Source organism: Corythoichthys intestinalis, chromosome 6, assembly GCF_030265065.1.
Source record: "Corythoichthys intestinalis isolate RoL2023-P3 chromosome 6, ASM3026506v1, whole genome shotgun sequence".
Taxonomy (NCBI): Eukaryota; Metazoa; Chordata; class Actinopteri; order Syngnathiformes; family Syngnathidae; genus Corythoichthys; species Corythoichthys intestinalis.
The window spans coordinates 17,758,265-17,772,651 of record NC_080400.1 but is presented as its reverse complement, the minus strand read 5'-3'; the positions used below and the strand labels follow the sequence as shown (position 1 = coordinate 17,772,651).

Here is a 14,387-nt window from a genome sequence, read left to right as displayed (position 1 = left end):
TGGCCACCCCAAGATTTTAAGTGGCCCCATCTGGCCACCCCTATGAAAAATTTCTGGAGGCGCCACTGGAGCTAAGCCCCCCCACCCTTTTCTTAAAACCTAGTGACACCCCTGAAGTGTACGTACTTGCTGGGTCTGAAGTCCGGGAGTTTTCGGTCCAAGGAGATCTTGTCGCTCATGAAGGAATCGTAGCCGTACTTTATCTTCTCAATTTCAGATAGTTTCTCCTCTTCCTCAGACAGCTTGATGGGAAGTCCGTCTGAGCCTGGAGCCCCGAAGCCTTCAACCAGGCCGAGAGGTTTGGCAAGACCTAAGAGTAACACAAATGTTATTTAAGTCATCTGTTAAAATTGGTACAAAAGTTTTATTTATTTTCATTATTTTATAGAACGCTGTATGCCATTTTAATAGGTTTGTAGAACAACTTATGTTGAAAGTAAAGATCGAAAGATATATTGGCTGACCGAAATATCGGGCTGACAGATCAGGGGTCTCCAACGTAGAACGTCCAATGTGGGTGCAGGATTTCATTCCAACCAAACTAGATGACTAAACTTTTTCACCAATCTGGTGTTTTACAAATGCAATCAGTTGATTGCAGTCAGGTGCTACTTGTTTTAGCAGAAACCTCATTGGTGGAACTATTTGTGCTGGATCGGCAGGGACAAAAACCACGACCCACAGCGGGCCTTTGAGACCTGGGTTGGAGACCACTGCGATAGATGACTTTTTTTTTCCCCAAAGAGTGCCCAAAAGCCAATATGCAAATAAAAAGCTGTTCAAAATTTTTTTCACTGTTTAGTTCAGGGTTCCCTAAACTACGGCCCGCCTCCACATTTGGTCCGGCCCCCTGAACAATACCAGAGAGCATGTTGATCTTTTTTTTTTTTTTTTCTCAATAGTGTTATTTATTTCCTGGGCTTTTTCTGTGAAGAACTCAGAGAGGGTTATTTGGTTATTATCTATTTAATTACTAGTGTTATTATTTTTTATCATTATTATTAGAGATGTCCCGATCACGTCATTTTCAAAGTATCGGAATCGGCAAAAAAATATCGGCCATGCCTTTTTTTAATAAATATTTTTTTTAATGAAATCGTTTTCTAATTGTATTTAATTGTTACAGGCATAATATGTTACACTCATCCAGAGTCTTTAGTTTAGGCTTAAGGTAGGGTTATCAAATTTATCCCAATAACGCCGGTAATTAATTATTTTTTAAATGTATCACGTTAAAATATTTAACGCAATCAATGCATGCGCTGCATGACCCACTCACGCATTGTCACGCTCAATCTGTAATGGCGTCGTTTTACCTATATAGAGAGATAAAAGGCAGCGTAAAATGAGTAGAGTGAATTTTGGCAGCCTTTGGAGATGATTTTTAATTGGCTAAAGCCTTACAATCCTATGATTAGAAATATCATGGGAAGCAATGTGGGGAAGCAAGGTAGCAATTGACTGTATATTTTTATTATATCATGTATATACAGGATATACTGAATGTATATATTTTCCCCAAGTGGAAGCTTCCATGATCCGAATAAATTTAATGATTAAAAAAAATTATATACAGTACTGTAATATTTAGTCACAGTATACAAAGTCCGTGGATCCCTCTCACAGAAAGAATGTTAATAATGTAAATGCCATCTTGAGGATTTATTGTCATAATAAACAATTACAGTACTTATGTACTGTATGTTGAATGTATATATTCGTCCGAGTTTTATTCATTTTTTTTCTTAATGCATTGCCAAAATGTATACGATCGGGAAAAATTATCGGGAATGATTGGAATTGAATCGGGAGCAAAAAAAGCAATCGGATCGGGAAATATCGAGATCGGCAGATACTCAAACTAAAACGATCGGGATGGGATCGGGAGCAAAAAAACATGATCGGAACAACCCTAATTATTATATTTTATTTACTTTTGTTCCGTGAAGAATCCAGAAAGGCTTATTTGATTGTGGCTTTCTGAAAAATAATTTTTTTTTTACATTTAGGCACTCCTGTAATCGTCACACTTTTTCTGTTACAAACTCACCCCGGCCCGTCATCAGAGAGGGGAAAAGTTATATGCCCTTCACAGGAAAAAGTTTGGGGACCCCTGGTTTGGATGATTATATTTGTTCTTTTGGACTTGATTTTGCACCTTCTAATGGTCAGAAGGAAGTACAGTAGTTGTAGAGGAAGAAAAAGAATAGGAAGCCAATAAGCATCCTGGAAGCATGCTGGCAGCTCCTTTTAAAAGTGTTCTTGTTGTGATAATTTTTTTCACATAATCTGTAATCAAACAATTAGACACAAATATTTTTGTCATATATTGGCTACTGTAATTGATGTTGTCACTGCCAACCTAGAAAGTGATTGATAATGCGAAGTAGTTGCTAACGGCTAGCACCTCTCTAACATGGACGTTATTTCCAAAGGTATTTGCTAACATTAACTTAGGGTGACCATATTTTGATTTCCAAAAAAGAGGACACTCAGCCCGGCCTCAATATACTTGAATTTTACTCGAAGTTCACTCAAAGATGCCTATATCACTTTAATATATTTATAATGTGCCCCTCAATCTGGATGGAAAAATGCAGTTTGAAAAAAAATAATGACTTTTAAAAATATATATAATGCAGACCCACAGAAATGTAGTCCAGTCAATACACATACACACAGTAGGTTATGTGCCAACTAAACATTTTTATAAATTACTATCAAGACAATTGTCCTTGACAAATTGTTATTCCCATTCAATTGATATTCTCATTCAATGTTCTAGATTGCACACAAACAACAACCGAAATAAACTGACAAACTATTCAACCAGCATGTTTCCAAACGTAGCAGTTCAAAACTACGTTTCCCATAATGCCTAGCGCGGTTTAGTATACTGATAGCTAGCTGAGGCAAAAATCAAACTTTGCTATAAAAGTTAACAATCATCTGCAGCGCAACGATGCGACACCAAACGGGATTTTACAGTCAAAGCTCTGACAGAAGTCAAGTTGCCATTATATACGTATTTATCGTAAAAAAACTTAACAATTGGGCAGGCGTTGTGGCCAAATTGTCAACCCAGTAGATGGCGGTAATGCCTAATGATAGGGGTAAACTGCCAACAAAAACAAGAACTACTTCTTCCCTCCCTACTACTAGGAGCCATGTCATCGCAGGCAGGCGCTGCCACCCAGCGGCCGGAGCGATTCTCTTCAAATTGGTCCAGTGAAAAATCATAAAAACCGGACATTTTTATGAATTTATAAAACCCGCCCGGACGACGAGGATACTACGTGAAAGTAGGACTTGTCCGGGCAAAAGAGGATGTTTGGTCACCCTACATTAACTGCAAATTCAATCTGCAATAGCTTGCATTGGCTAGTCATTTGATTTCGTGAAAACTAGTGTATGCAAGTTGCAAGGGCGTAGGTTTGGTCTCAATGTTGGTAGGGACGATATAACAGCATAATTTGCATGTACACATTTTGCTGGGAACGGCACATTAATAAGACTAAACAGATTGGGTGAAAGGCAGTCAAGGCTACATTTCTCTCCAATAAGAACCTAATTAATTGATAAGCTTGGTGATTGATGCAAAATAAATCTATATTGACCTATACTAACTTTCACACTGCAAATTTACAGTGTAACGTCTTAATCTGATCATTTTTCTTAAATCTAGTGGAATAATTTTTATCTTGTTTTGAGTTTTAAAGGCTAGTTAGCAGATTAATGCGTCAGATTCTTACACTTACTATACTTTTAGAAAATATAACCATTTGTTCTTATTAAGCATATACATCTAAAAGTCGGTCATTTTTTCACCTAAATCAAGAAAAAAATGCTTTTAAATAATGTTTTGAACAATATATATTCTTGAAATAAGAACAAATTTTGTGAGAGCCCAGCCTCTATTGTACTTCTTCGTACTTTCTGGGTGATCACAGCTCCTGGCTGGGTCACATCGATTGTACCCAAACGCTCTCGTCCATAAAGCCTTCGAAGAAAAGCAATCCATGGTTGGGGTCGTATTCATTTCTGTAATCGAGCTATCGAGGTAACACTTGTCTTGGAGTTCAAACTTGAGCTTCCCTGACAAATTTCTTCTTTTTTTCTTCTTTAATCTGTCCTGTTCAGCTCCTTTACTAGAGAATGGAGATCTGAGTGTCCGATTGCTCAAAACAGTTTTAATATATCACATGGGAGTATGACATACGCCCATTGTGAAAATTCAATGAACCTCCTTTATTAGGAGAAAGCAGCGAACAGGAAGGGATTATGGGGGAAAAGAAAAGAAGGAGAGAGAGAAGAAGCACAAACAACAACAACAAATACATTATACGCCTACACTATGAATATGTTGGTGCTATCGTTTGCTAGTTGTATTATTGAATTAAGAACATTTCTGACAAACAAGTTTTTTAGGATTAAATATACAAACGTTTTGCTTAAAATAAGTTTGCTAAGCTTATTTTCAGCTAGTTATTTTTCTTTTTTCAAGAAATCTGAGTAAAATTTACTTGAAGTACTAGCAGATAATTTCACTTATTTCTAGTAGATTTACACTGAAAACAATTTAATTAATGTTAACATAGCAGAAAACACATTCAGAAGCACACTTCTACTAAGCAGCTTCCTACTCCATTAACAATTTCACACAGTTTAATTTAATAGTAATGCTAAACTGTGATGCAGGTCGGACTTTCAGTAGCAAAATTAGTGGTGCGTTTCACAGCAATTATGTTTTACATTAATTACAGCGGGCTGCTGGCCGAAAAAAAACTTCTAATATCCCTCCCATGTAAGGTAATTCTGTACTGTGAAAGTTGCGTGTGTGTGTGTGTGTAGGGAGGAGGGAGGGGGGGAGCAAGTCATAAGCCAATCAAATGTGCATTTGAGGAAAAAAAAAAACATGGAATGGCTCATCCAGTAAGTGAAAAAGTGGTAAATGTAAGTCTGAAAATGATTAAAATTATTCTCTTAATAATGGTAGGTTGAATTCTATCGTTACAACATATGGAAAGACAATCTAGATGAGCTATATTACTGGACACATTATCTAATGCAAATAAGGTTGCTTAAAAGTTGGTGGGGACAATTTGAGCCTCCTGAGAAGTTGGTAGTGTTTTGTCCCTACCATCCCTATGCAAACCTCCTTGCCAAGTTGTATGTTGAGTGCTTTCTGTATCTTTGTTTTAATTCGTTGGACGGAGGGGAACTAAATCAAGACGAAAAAGTTTGTTAGGAGTAATACTCTTTATTTGAGGTGGGATGAGTGAAAGCCGTAAGCAGGTGGGTGACCCAGCCAAAGGCAGAGAAGCAAGCTGGCAGCAAGAGGCGCTGGAGGGGTGTGCAATGAACCTATCGCAAAACCACACCCCCAAATCACAAAAGTCGGACACCAGCTGTAGAGTTGCATTGGAATACTGCGTGGGCCTGGCTTAAAACATCTTTTTCTAACTTTAAAGGGAACCACGGGATAAAAAGATTTGGAGTTCTTAAAAGATAAACGTTATAATGAGTTAAAATAATTTGATATTAAAACCCGTCTTGATGTTTTCATTTTTATACAATTTGTGAAATTAGTTTAACTAGTAGGTCGTCATTGTTGTTGGCGTCTCAGGGTATTGACGTCACTGGGATACAATGGCTTTCAATTTGAACCCGAGAGGAACATTGATGAGCATGACAGCATTCTCGATATTTCACAAAACGAGCAGCAAAAGCAAAACGAACCGGAAAGACGGGATGAGACGAGATGAGAGTAGAAAAAAAAAAGTGTTCCGCCAAAATGTGCTACACCGGCTAAACGTCCTTCAATAGGCAAATTTGACACCCAAAGTACTACCGTGCGCTTTCAACTTGTTTTGTTTCGATACATACTGTCAGAAGATACTAAAGAGCCCTTTAAGAAATTACTTAAACATAGTAATATCAAATAAGGGTGGTTTAAATCTGCTACGTGACTAATGTGGTCAACAGATCAACAATCTGCTTTAAAGCTACCACAAGAAAACACAATACATAAAAGTATGAGAGGAAAACACACGCAAAAAGTATTTTGATGAAATGAAGAGGTAATAAAAGACTCAACAAAAACATAACTAGTAAGTAATCGCCGCTTTCAACTGATGTGTGCATGTGTTGGACATCTCACCGTGTAGCAAGATATTGCAGAACACCGGTAGTGTTTGTCTAGTGACCGTGACAAACTACATCATCACCCCAAGTGTCCATTGCATGCATAAAACATGGCGCCCTCCGTAGGTCAAAACATGTACTAAATATTATAGATTTTTAAATCAATGCCAATATTTTATGTGTTTCTAATAACACATTTTTGAGAGAGACAAAAATTGTGGCTTATTAGAGCCCACAAGTCCTTAAGTTAAAACTGCAAAAACTTAAATGCTTTAACGCTGTGTGTGGGGTACATGGAATTCCGACACCAGGTACACTTAGAAAAATGCACATTTCACAGATAACCTATATGTTTTGCCCGAAAATACCAGCCTCACATTGCAATAGGATGGAACGCCTCATATGACAAATTACTTTACCTGATGCGTTTCGCCATGTTGTTATTAGACCAGGATGAAAGAGGAAACAGCTGAAGGGGAGAGTTACACGCAGGTATCAAGTTTTGGTGGTGCTGCCACCTACAGATTGGGAATGCACACTACATCGGCAAATTGGAGGTTTCATGCACTTTTGCGCTTCCGTGTGGACACAGTTTTTGCATAACATCGTTGTGATGTAAACGTGGCCTTAGTAAGTTAGGAAAGTAGCCTGAACTAGTTTAAACCTAGTACTTGCAGTGAAACCATTTGTCACTCAGGTTACTACGAATGTGACATCAGCATCTCTTAATACAGCGTTACTTTATGGCATGCAGATGGACTGAGGATTCAGCTGATTTTGCAGATGAATTCGTTTATTTTTCATGCCAGCCAAATGCGCTGCAGGGTTTTGTTGCTGCACCAGGGAGAGGCGTGTGAGCCTTTTGGGTTTCAAAAAGTTCCCTTTCACTGCGGAGAATGGCCAAAACAAGTCCGACAACTTACGTGGAAGTGAGTAATCCTCGTGTTTTGTATTATGTCCGATACTGGGATCATGGCACACGTTTTAATAAGGTGGCTTTCATTTTGTGGGTGACAATGCTCATTGTCCACCGAGAAAAGCCGGACTCCAGTGGCATAAAATATCGTTCGGAAGGTGCAACAAGTCAACAGTTTTGACCATTATGGAATAATTTTGCCATGACGTACTGAATAAATGCATTTTTAATATTTCATATTCCACTTAGCACGAGACCTAATTGTCATGACGATACCATTTATTTAACAAATGGGAAAAAATACTTACTAGTAGATAAAAAGAATATCCTGTAAAAATATTGGCGATTATGCTGCTCTCTTCGTTGCATTTTCCTCGTTCTGAATAATACCCCTTTAATGGGCTGAATTCTAAATCAGATGAAATTTTGACCCTGCCGGCATCATCATCCAGCTGGGGACGCTATACTATAATGACAGGCGGGACTAAACGGCAGAATAAAACACACATTTTTCGTCACCTCCGCTTTGCCAAATTGTTGTATATAGTTTAATCGTCTCAAAATATGATTCTAATTCACATAATAATGCTATTTAAGATTTTTTTAATGCTGTCACAGGCACTTTAAGTCTGTAACTTATTGACTCACAACAATGAAGTTACACTCCCATGTCCACACGCTCTGGATTGTGGGATATTTGGAGTGACACGTTCCTACCTAATGGGGGCAGATTCAGGTCCTTCCATTCTTTGGGGGGCTCAATGTATTTACACAGGCACTTTAAAGTTCATTAAATATTTGGAGTCCTATTGGTGTTGAAGGAATCTGACCTTTTAACCAGACTGCCGGAATCGTGCCAGCCGAGCCGCCGTACCCACGCTGGCGCTGCTCCGACATCCCAAACTCAGCGTGTTCACCTTAGTCTTAACCCTTTGTACTGACTCCATTTTGAAAGGTTTAAAGAAGCCTCACCGAAAACAAGTTGACAATTTATTCATGTCGACAGCGATCAAACAGCAAGGCGAAACAGAAACAGACTCGGGGAGGCAAGGTCACCCTATCGCACGTCAACAAAAGTTTCCCGAGAAAAATTACACCACTTAGTAAAACGTCTTTTAAAGGCTCTCGTGGGGCGGGCCGTGGGCAGGAAAAAGGGTGAGTTTGGGATTATTGTCTGTTTGTGGATTGGACAGGGGGATTCGGGAGTAACTGTTGTCCGGGCAACGAGAGTAGTGAATTTGGCCACCTCAGTGTCAAAGGGGCTCTTGGAGCTCTTGTTATCAGTTGGATATCGGGCATTCTCCGGTGTTCCTTGTGTTGGGACAGGGCATCCTGCCATTTGCTCTGGACTGTCCGGGAGAACTGATTGCAAGAGTTGGTGGTGCAGACATGGGCTTGTCAGCGTCAATCTTGCTTAGTCAGTTGCATGACGCACACGTTGGGCTTCCATGATAAGAAGGCATCATGTATCTTTATGCCCTATATTCTGCTTGTTTTCCTTCAACTATGGTATAAATGCTATTTATTTTATATTGAGTGTGTTAGAGTAATACAAACAGTCAAACAGTAAATACGAGAACCGATACTATTCCCTGATTGATTATATTATGTGTGTTAGAGTAATGCAAACAGTTAGACGGTGTCAATTAAAAGAAAACGTATATAGGCCTCAAATATGGGCGTACAAAATCGACTTTAGACATGGGTGATTAACTTTTTTTTTTTTTTTAATCTAATCGGCATCGGCTTTTGAAAATCCCATATTGGTTGATCTATTGTTAAAAGTGTCCAGAATGTCATTTTTTAGCTACTAGTCAATTACATAACAACATGTGACTTTTACAATTTAGATCCTTTTGAGCTAGAACAACTGTTTGGGATTACAGTGTGCCATTGACAGCAATAGATCCCCTTTGCCTTGGAGCTGCCAGCCTGCCCCAGTCAAATTGGATTGGACGTCTATCAGCTCCAATTCTACTGAAATATGATATGAATTGGTTTTATCCTACCATTCAGGGGCCCGTACACAAGCTTCTCCAGGTTGCGAAGCCTCTCCTTCAGATTGTTGTCCTCGCTATCACCAGTTTTCTTTTCTTCCGGTTCCAGTATTGGCTCGGGTTTTGGCTCCGGTTTATGCTTTGGTTCCAGTTTTACCTCCGGTTTCAACTGCCGCCTGTTCTCCAGCATCCAAGAATCATCCACAAGCGGAGCCTCCTGAACAGGAAGTTGCCGCCTGATTTGGTGCTGTTTTTTTGTAGATAAAATGTATATTCCCAGCAAGCTTACAGCATTAAAGAGAAGAAGAAGCTTCCAGTTTCTCCCCTTGAACGCCATGACTGAGAATGTGATGAAAAAGTGAACAAACTGGTGTCATACTAACTGTGTCATACAGTCATTAAAGTGTAATTAACACACAGGTGTAGCCGGAATGCCAAAAATGAGGTGCTGGCACGCCCCTCGATTGAAATGTTAAGTTGGTTGAGGCAGGACCAGAAGCTGTCAACATCAGACACGCCTGCTGAAAATGACCTTATATTTGAGCCAAGGCATTTGTTTGTGGTTTTGGAAATAATCATCTCAAGAGTGGGAGGACACCTATTCGTTACTTCTTCAAAAATATTTTTTGTAAATGGATCTTTTGATCTTATCTTTGGCAGTGGGGACAAAGGGTATTGCAAAATAAAAGGGTATTGCAAATAAAAAAAAGTGTTTTATGATATAGGCTGATAATCCCTCATTCTTTTCTTTGATTTGTGTTTTACTAAAAAAAAAAAAAAAAAAATTTTTGTAATCCTTTCATGCATGAATTTTAATGTTTTTACCTTAAATATCTTAATTATATTCATATAGGAAAGTGGTCTTAAACCTGTGACACAGGGGCCAATTGCGGCCCAAGGGACAATATTCTGCGGCCACATTTTAAATCTAATTGTAGTAATATTGTTTCCTGTACTGATCTGTTTCTTTTTTGTTGTTGTTTTTTTGTTGGTTTTTTGGGGGGGGGGGGTTAATTTTCTGAGGGTTATTACATTAAAAAAAAAAAAAAGGAAAAACGGGCAAATTAAAAACCACCATTAGTAATAAAAAATATAATTTTAAAGAAGTGAAAAAAAAAAATCAAAAAAATAATTAAAAAGTTAATTAAAACCATTGTTGGGCACGTTACTTTAAAAAAGTAATTAGTTATAGTTACTCACTACTTCCTCCAAAAAGTAACTGACGTAGTAACTGAATTACTCTATAGTAAAAGTAACTAGTTACCAGGGAAAGTAACTATTTCCGTTACTTTAAAAAGAAGTTGTTGTATGTCAAAGAATTTGAAATTTTCTGAGCAGTATTCGAGTCAGTTGAATAGAGAAGAACAGACAGGTAGGTGTGTTATAGAACCTTGTAATATTTATTGCACCTCACCAGCAACAGATTTATCCTACACTTGAAGTGCAACAAAAATAAACAGATTTGAATCGCTTATTACAGATCTCAACAAAAGCTTTGCCCCGGGACATAAATTACACTTTACATGCACGGTCTTTCCTTTAATTTCGACCAACTTGAAATAGTGTTGATATCTCCACCTCGTAAAGGACACATTTTCCTCTGAATGCTCTGCCATCATATCCCTCTGCATCAGTTTTGCGTGTGTTTGTTTGCCGCACGCGCTGTTCCGGTTTGTGTGTGAAAACACCGGCTCTGAAGTACGTGTGCAATTAAGCTCGACCGCTCGAACGTTTGCGTCACAGGATGGAACTAAGACTTAGAAACGGGGTCCTAAATTAATTTGTATGAATCGCCAATCTATCGCCATGCACAACTATTCTATCGCTAAATTCTGTTTCATCTTTAGTCAAATATCTTCCATGTTCCCACTTCTGTTGTCATCTCTAAGACAACGATGCGCTGATTGGCTGAGAGAGCATGCATGGACGCGCTGATTGGCTGAGAGAGCCTGCATGCTGCTAACTAGAGTTGACGGACCGCAGAAGTGTGAAAAATGAGTCGCACCCAGCACTTTGCAATCTGTTTACATGCCACCAGTGGAAGACCTAATCAAACAAAATGTCATGCTCAAAGTTGACCAAGAGAAAAAAAGTGAACAACAAAAATCGCCGTTTCAATGAGGATTGGACTGAATAATATCCGTCCAGTTTACCAACTGCAAGTACCAAACCTATGTGCTTAATATGCTTAAGGACAATTGCGCTGTTTAAAAGTGAAAATGTGAAACGCCATTATGTTAAAGAGCACAGGTCTTTTGAAGAGAAGCTTCCTCCTAAATCAGAATTAAGAAGGCAAGAAATTAACAGGTTGAAGCAGTCATATCAAGAGTCAAGCAAGGTTATTGTTAAATCGATGACACAACAACAAATTGCAACGGAGTGCGAACTCAGAGTGTCGTGGGTCTTGGCCAAACATAAGAAGACGTTCTCTGATGGAGAAATAATAAAAAAGTGTATGACCGAAGTGATGCCAGCAATGTTCGAAGGAAAAGAAAAGGAGAAAATGACAACAAAAATCAAACAAATCTCACTCCCTGAGTCATCAACCACAAGACGCAATGAAGTACGGTAAATTTTTCCCTCATCACCGCCTGTCTCATCAAGATAGATTTTTTTAAAATCTTTCTTTTGTAGGGACCATGCACGACCACATTTTTCTCACGCTTCTTACTTCTTCCAACTTCCGTTTCCTGACTTTCTCTTCATTCATTTCCTATCATGGTCCGATATGAGTACTTACCAAATGCGCTACTGGCAACGCCTGGCATCCCGGACGACCTCCTGATTGTTCTGCTTGGTCGTCCGCCGCCTGGCATCCCGGACGTCCTCCTGATCGTCACACTTGGTCGTTCATCACCTGGCATCCCGGACGACCTCCTGATTGTTCTGCTTGGTCGTCCGCCGCCTGGTATCCTGGACGTCCTCCTGATCATCCATTCGGTCGTCTTCCACCAGCGCCCCGGCCATGCAACCCGACCGTTCGTTCCGTTAAATCGGGTTACGCCTCCTCTCCTCACTTCCTTTCATGGTCCAATATGAGTTCTTACCCAATGCGCTACTACCCTCCAGTGGCCAGTTTTATTGCTTTAAAATGGATTTTGAGCATTGTGTTTTGGAGCAAAGTTGCATCAGAACCTAGAGATGCCTCTTGTGGGGGGGGGGGGGGGGGGGGGGACGTAAAATACGTATAAATACTTTTTGGGGCCACTGAAACAATTAAAAATAGAACATATTTATACATTTTGGGAGCAAATGAATGGACCCATACTTGTATGAAAAAACAATTGTGGACCTTCAAGATTTGTATTTGAGGACCCCTGACTTAGACATACAGTAGTTTAACTCTAAATTTAGACGTCCAATCCATTCTAACTAGGACAGGCTGGTAGCGATTATCCCAGTTGAAATAGATTGGACGTCTATTTGCGTCAATTGGTGTTGTCAATATCAATTTCCCTCTTTTACTAACTATTACAATACATAATCTGTGACCAGGGCTGGCAGTGAATGTCTTAATGAACTAATAACTAAACTTTTGAATAGATGTCCCCTGAAGTGACCACTGTCCCTAAAAGGGTTATTGTGCCACATGGTAGTTTGGTGCACTCCCCTGGTGTTTGTCCATACTGTGTTGCTGTTTTTTTTTTGTTTGTTTGTTTGTTTTTTTTTTTTTTTTTTAGTTAATGCAGCTGAACAGAAAACTTTACTAGTGTAAATGACCTTCATGTGAACTAAGTTCCACGTAATTAAGTTTAGTTGAATTCCAAATATAGGAGCTTTAAGCATCATGGAATTTTTTGTCACGGCACTATTGCCTGGGGTGGGGGTGGCCCTACCTACCGCAGCTCCGGGATTGAAGAAAATGCAGGATTATTTCCGCTACAGTGGATGAAGTACTCACTTTTTTTTTTACTTCAGTAAAAGTACAGATACAGGGGCTAAAAAATTTAGAGTAAAAGTACAAGATGCGACATTTGAATTTTCATTTGTAACTGACGACCCGTGAGACTGATAATTACACTGCCAAAAGTATTGGCACCCCTGCAATTCTGTCAGATAATGCTCATTTTCTCCCAGAAAATGATTGCAATTAAAAATGCTTTGTTAGTAATGTCTTCTTTTGTTTTGCTTGCAAAGAAAAAAGACAAAACAGACTGACATTCTTTTTTAAATCATTATCATTTTACACAAAACTCCAAAAATGGGCTGGACAAAATTATTTGCACCCTTTGAAAAATCATGTGATGCTTCTCTAATTTGTGTAATTAACACTTGTTATTTACCTGCGGCACATAACAGGTGTGGGCAAAACTAAATCACACTTGAAGCCAGTTAAAATGGACTAAAGTTGACTCAACCTCTGTCCTATGTCCTTGTGTGTACCACATTGAGCATGGAGAAAAGAAAGAAGAACAAAGAACTGCCTGAGAACTCGAGAAGCAAAATTGTGAGGAAGCATGGGCAATCTCAAGGCTAAAAGTCCATCTCCAAAGACCTGAATTTTCCTGTGTCTACCATTCGCAGTGTCATCAATAAGTGTAAAGCCCATGGCACTGTGGCTAACCTCCCTAGATGTAGGCGGAAAAGAAAAAGTGACAAGAGATTTCATCGAACGATTGTGCGGATGGTGGATAAAGAACCTCGACTAACATCCAAACAGGTTCAAGCTGTCTTGCGGTCCGAGGGTAAAACATTGTCAATCCATACTATCCGTCTGCGTCTGAATGAAAAAGATTTCTATGGTAGGATACCCAGGAAGACCCCACTTCTGACCCAGACACATAAAAATGCCAGGCTGGAGTTTGCCAAAACTTACCTGAGAAAGCCAAAAACGGTTTGGAAGAATTCATCTGACCAGAGAACAAAGTAGAGCCTTTTGGGAAAAGGCATCAACATAGAGTTTACAGGGACAAAAAAACGAGGCCTTCAAAGAAAAAAACACGGTCCCCACAGTCAAACATGGCGGATATTGCCTGATATTTTTGGGGTTGCTTTGCTACCTCTGGCACTGGACTGCTTGAAAGTGTGCATGGCATTATGAAGTCTGAAGACTACCAAGAAATTTTGCAGCATAATTTAGGGCCCAGTGTTAGAAAGCTGGGTCTCCCTTAGAGGTAATGGGTCTTCCACCAGGACAATGACCCAAAACACACTTCAAAAAGCACTAGAAAATGGTTTGAGAGAAAGCATTGGAGACTTCTAGAGTGTCCAGCAACAAGTCCAAACCTGAATCCCATAGCCCACCTGTGGAGAAATCTTGAAAATGGCAGTTGGGGAGAAGGCACCCTTCAAATCTCAGAGACCTCGAGCAGTTGGCCAAAGAAGAATGG

The 14,387-nt window shown here is 39.3% G+C and overlaps 1 protein-coding gene across 2 annotated transcripts in view; it reads right to left on the bottom strand.

The window, feature by feature from the left end:
• Positions 1-9,469, bottom strand: part of LOC130917825 (polypeptide N-acetylgalactosaminyltransferase 17-like) — a 40,149-nt gene extending 30,680 nt beyond the window's left edge. Inside the window, exons 1-2 of one of the 2 annotated variants that reach the window (XM_057839553.1) lie at positions 9,070-9,469; positions 127-310 (exon numbers count right to left, since the gene is read on the bottom strand). In XM_057839553.1, coding sequence (XP_057695536.1) covers positions 127-310; positions 9,070-9,394 — 509 coding nt within the window. In that variant the 5' untranslated portion in view covers positions 9,395-9,469. Of the gene's footprint in view, positions 1-126; positions 311-464; positions 578-9,069 lie in introns of those variants that run through there. The other variant, XM_057839552.1, reaches the window with a different exon arrangement.
• Between the last annotated feature and the right edge of the window lie 4,918 nt (positions 9,470-14,387).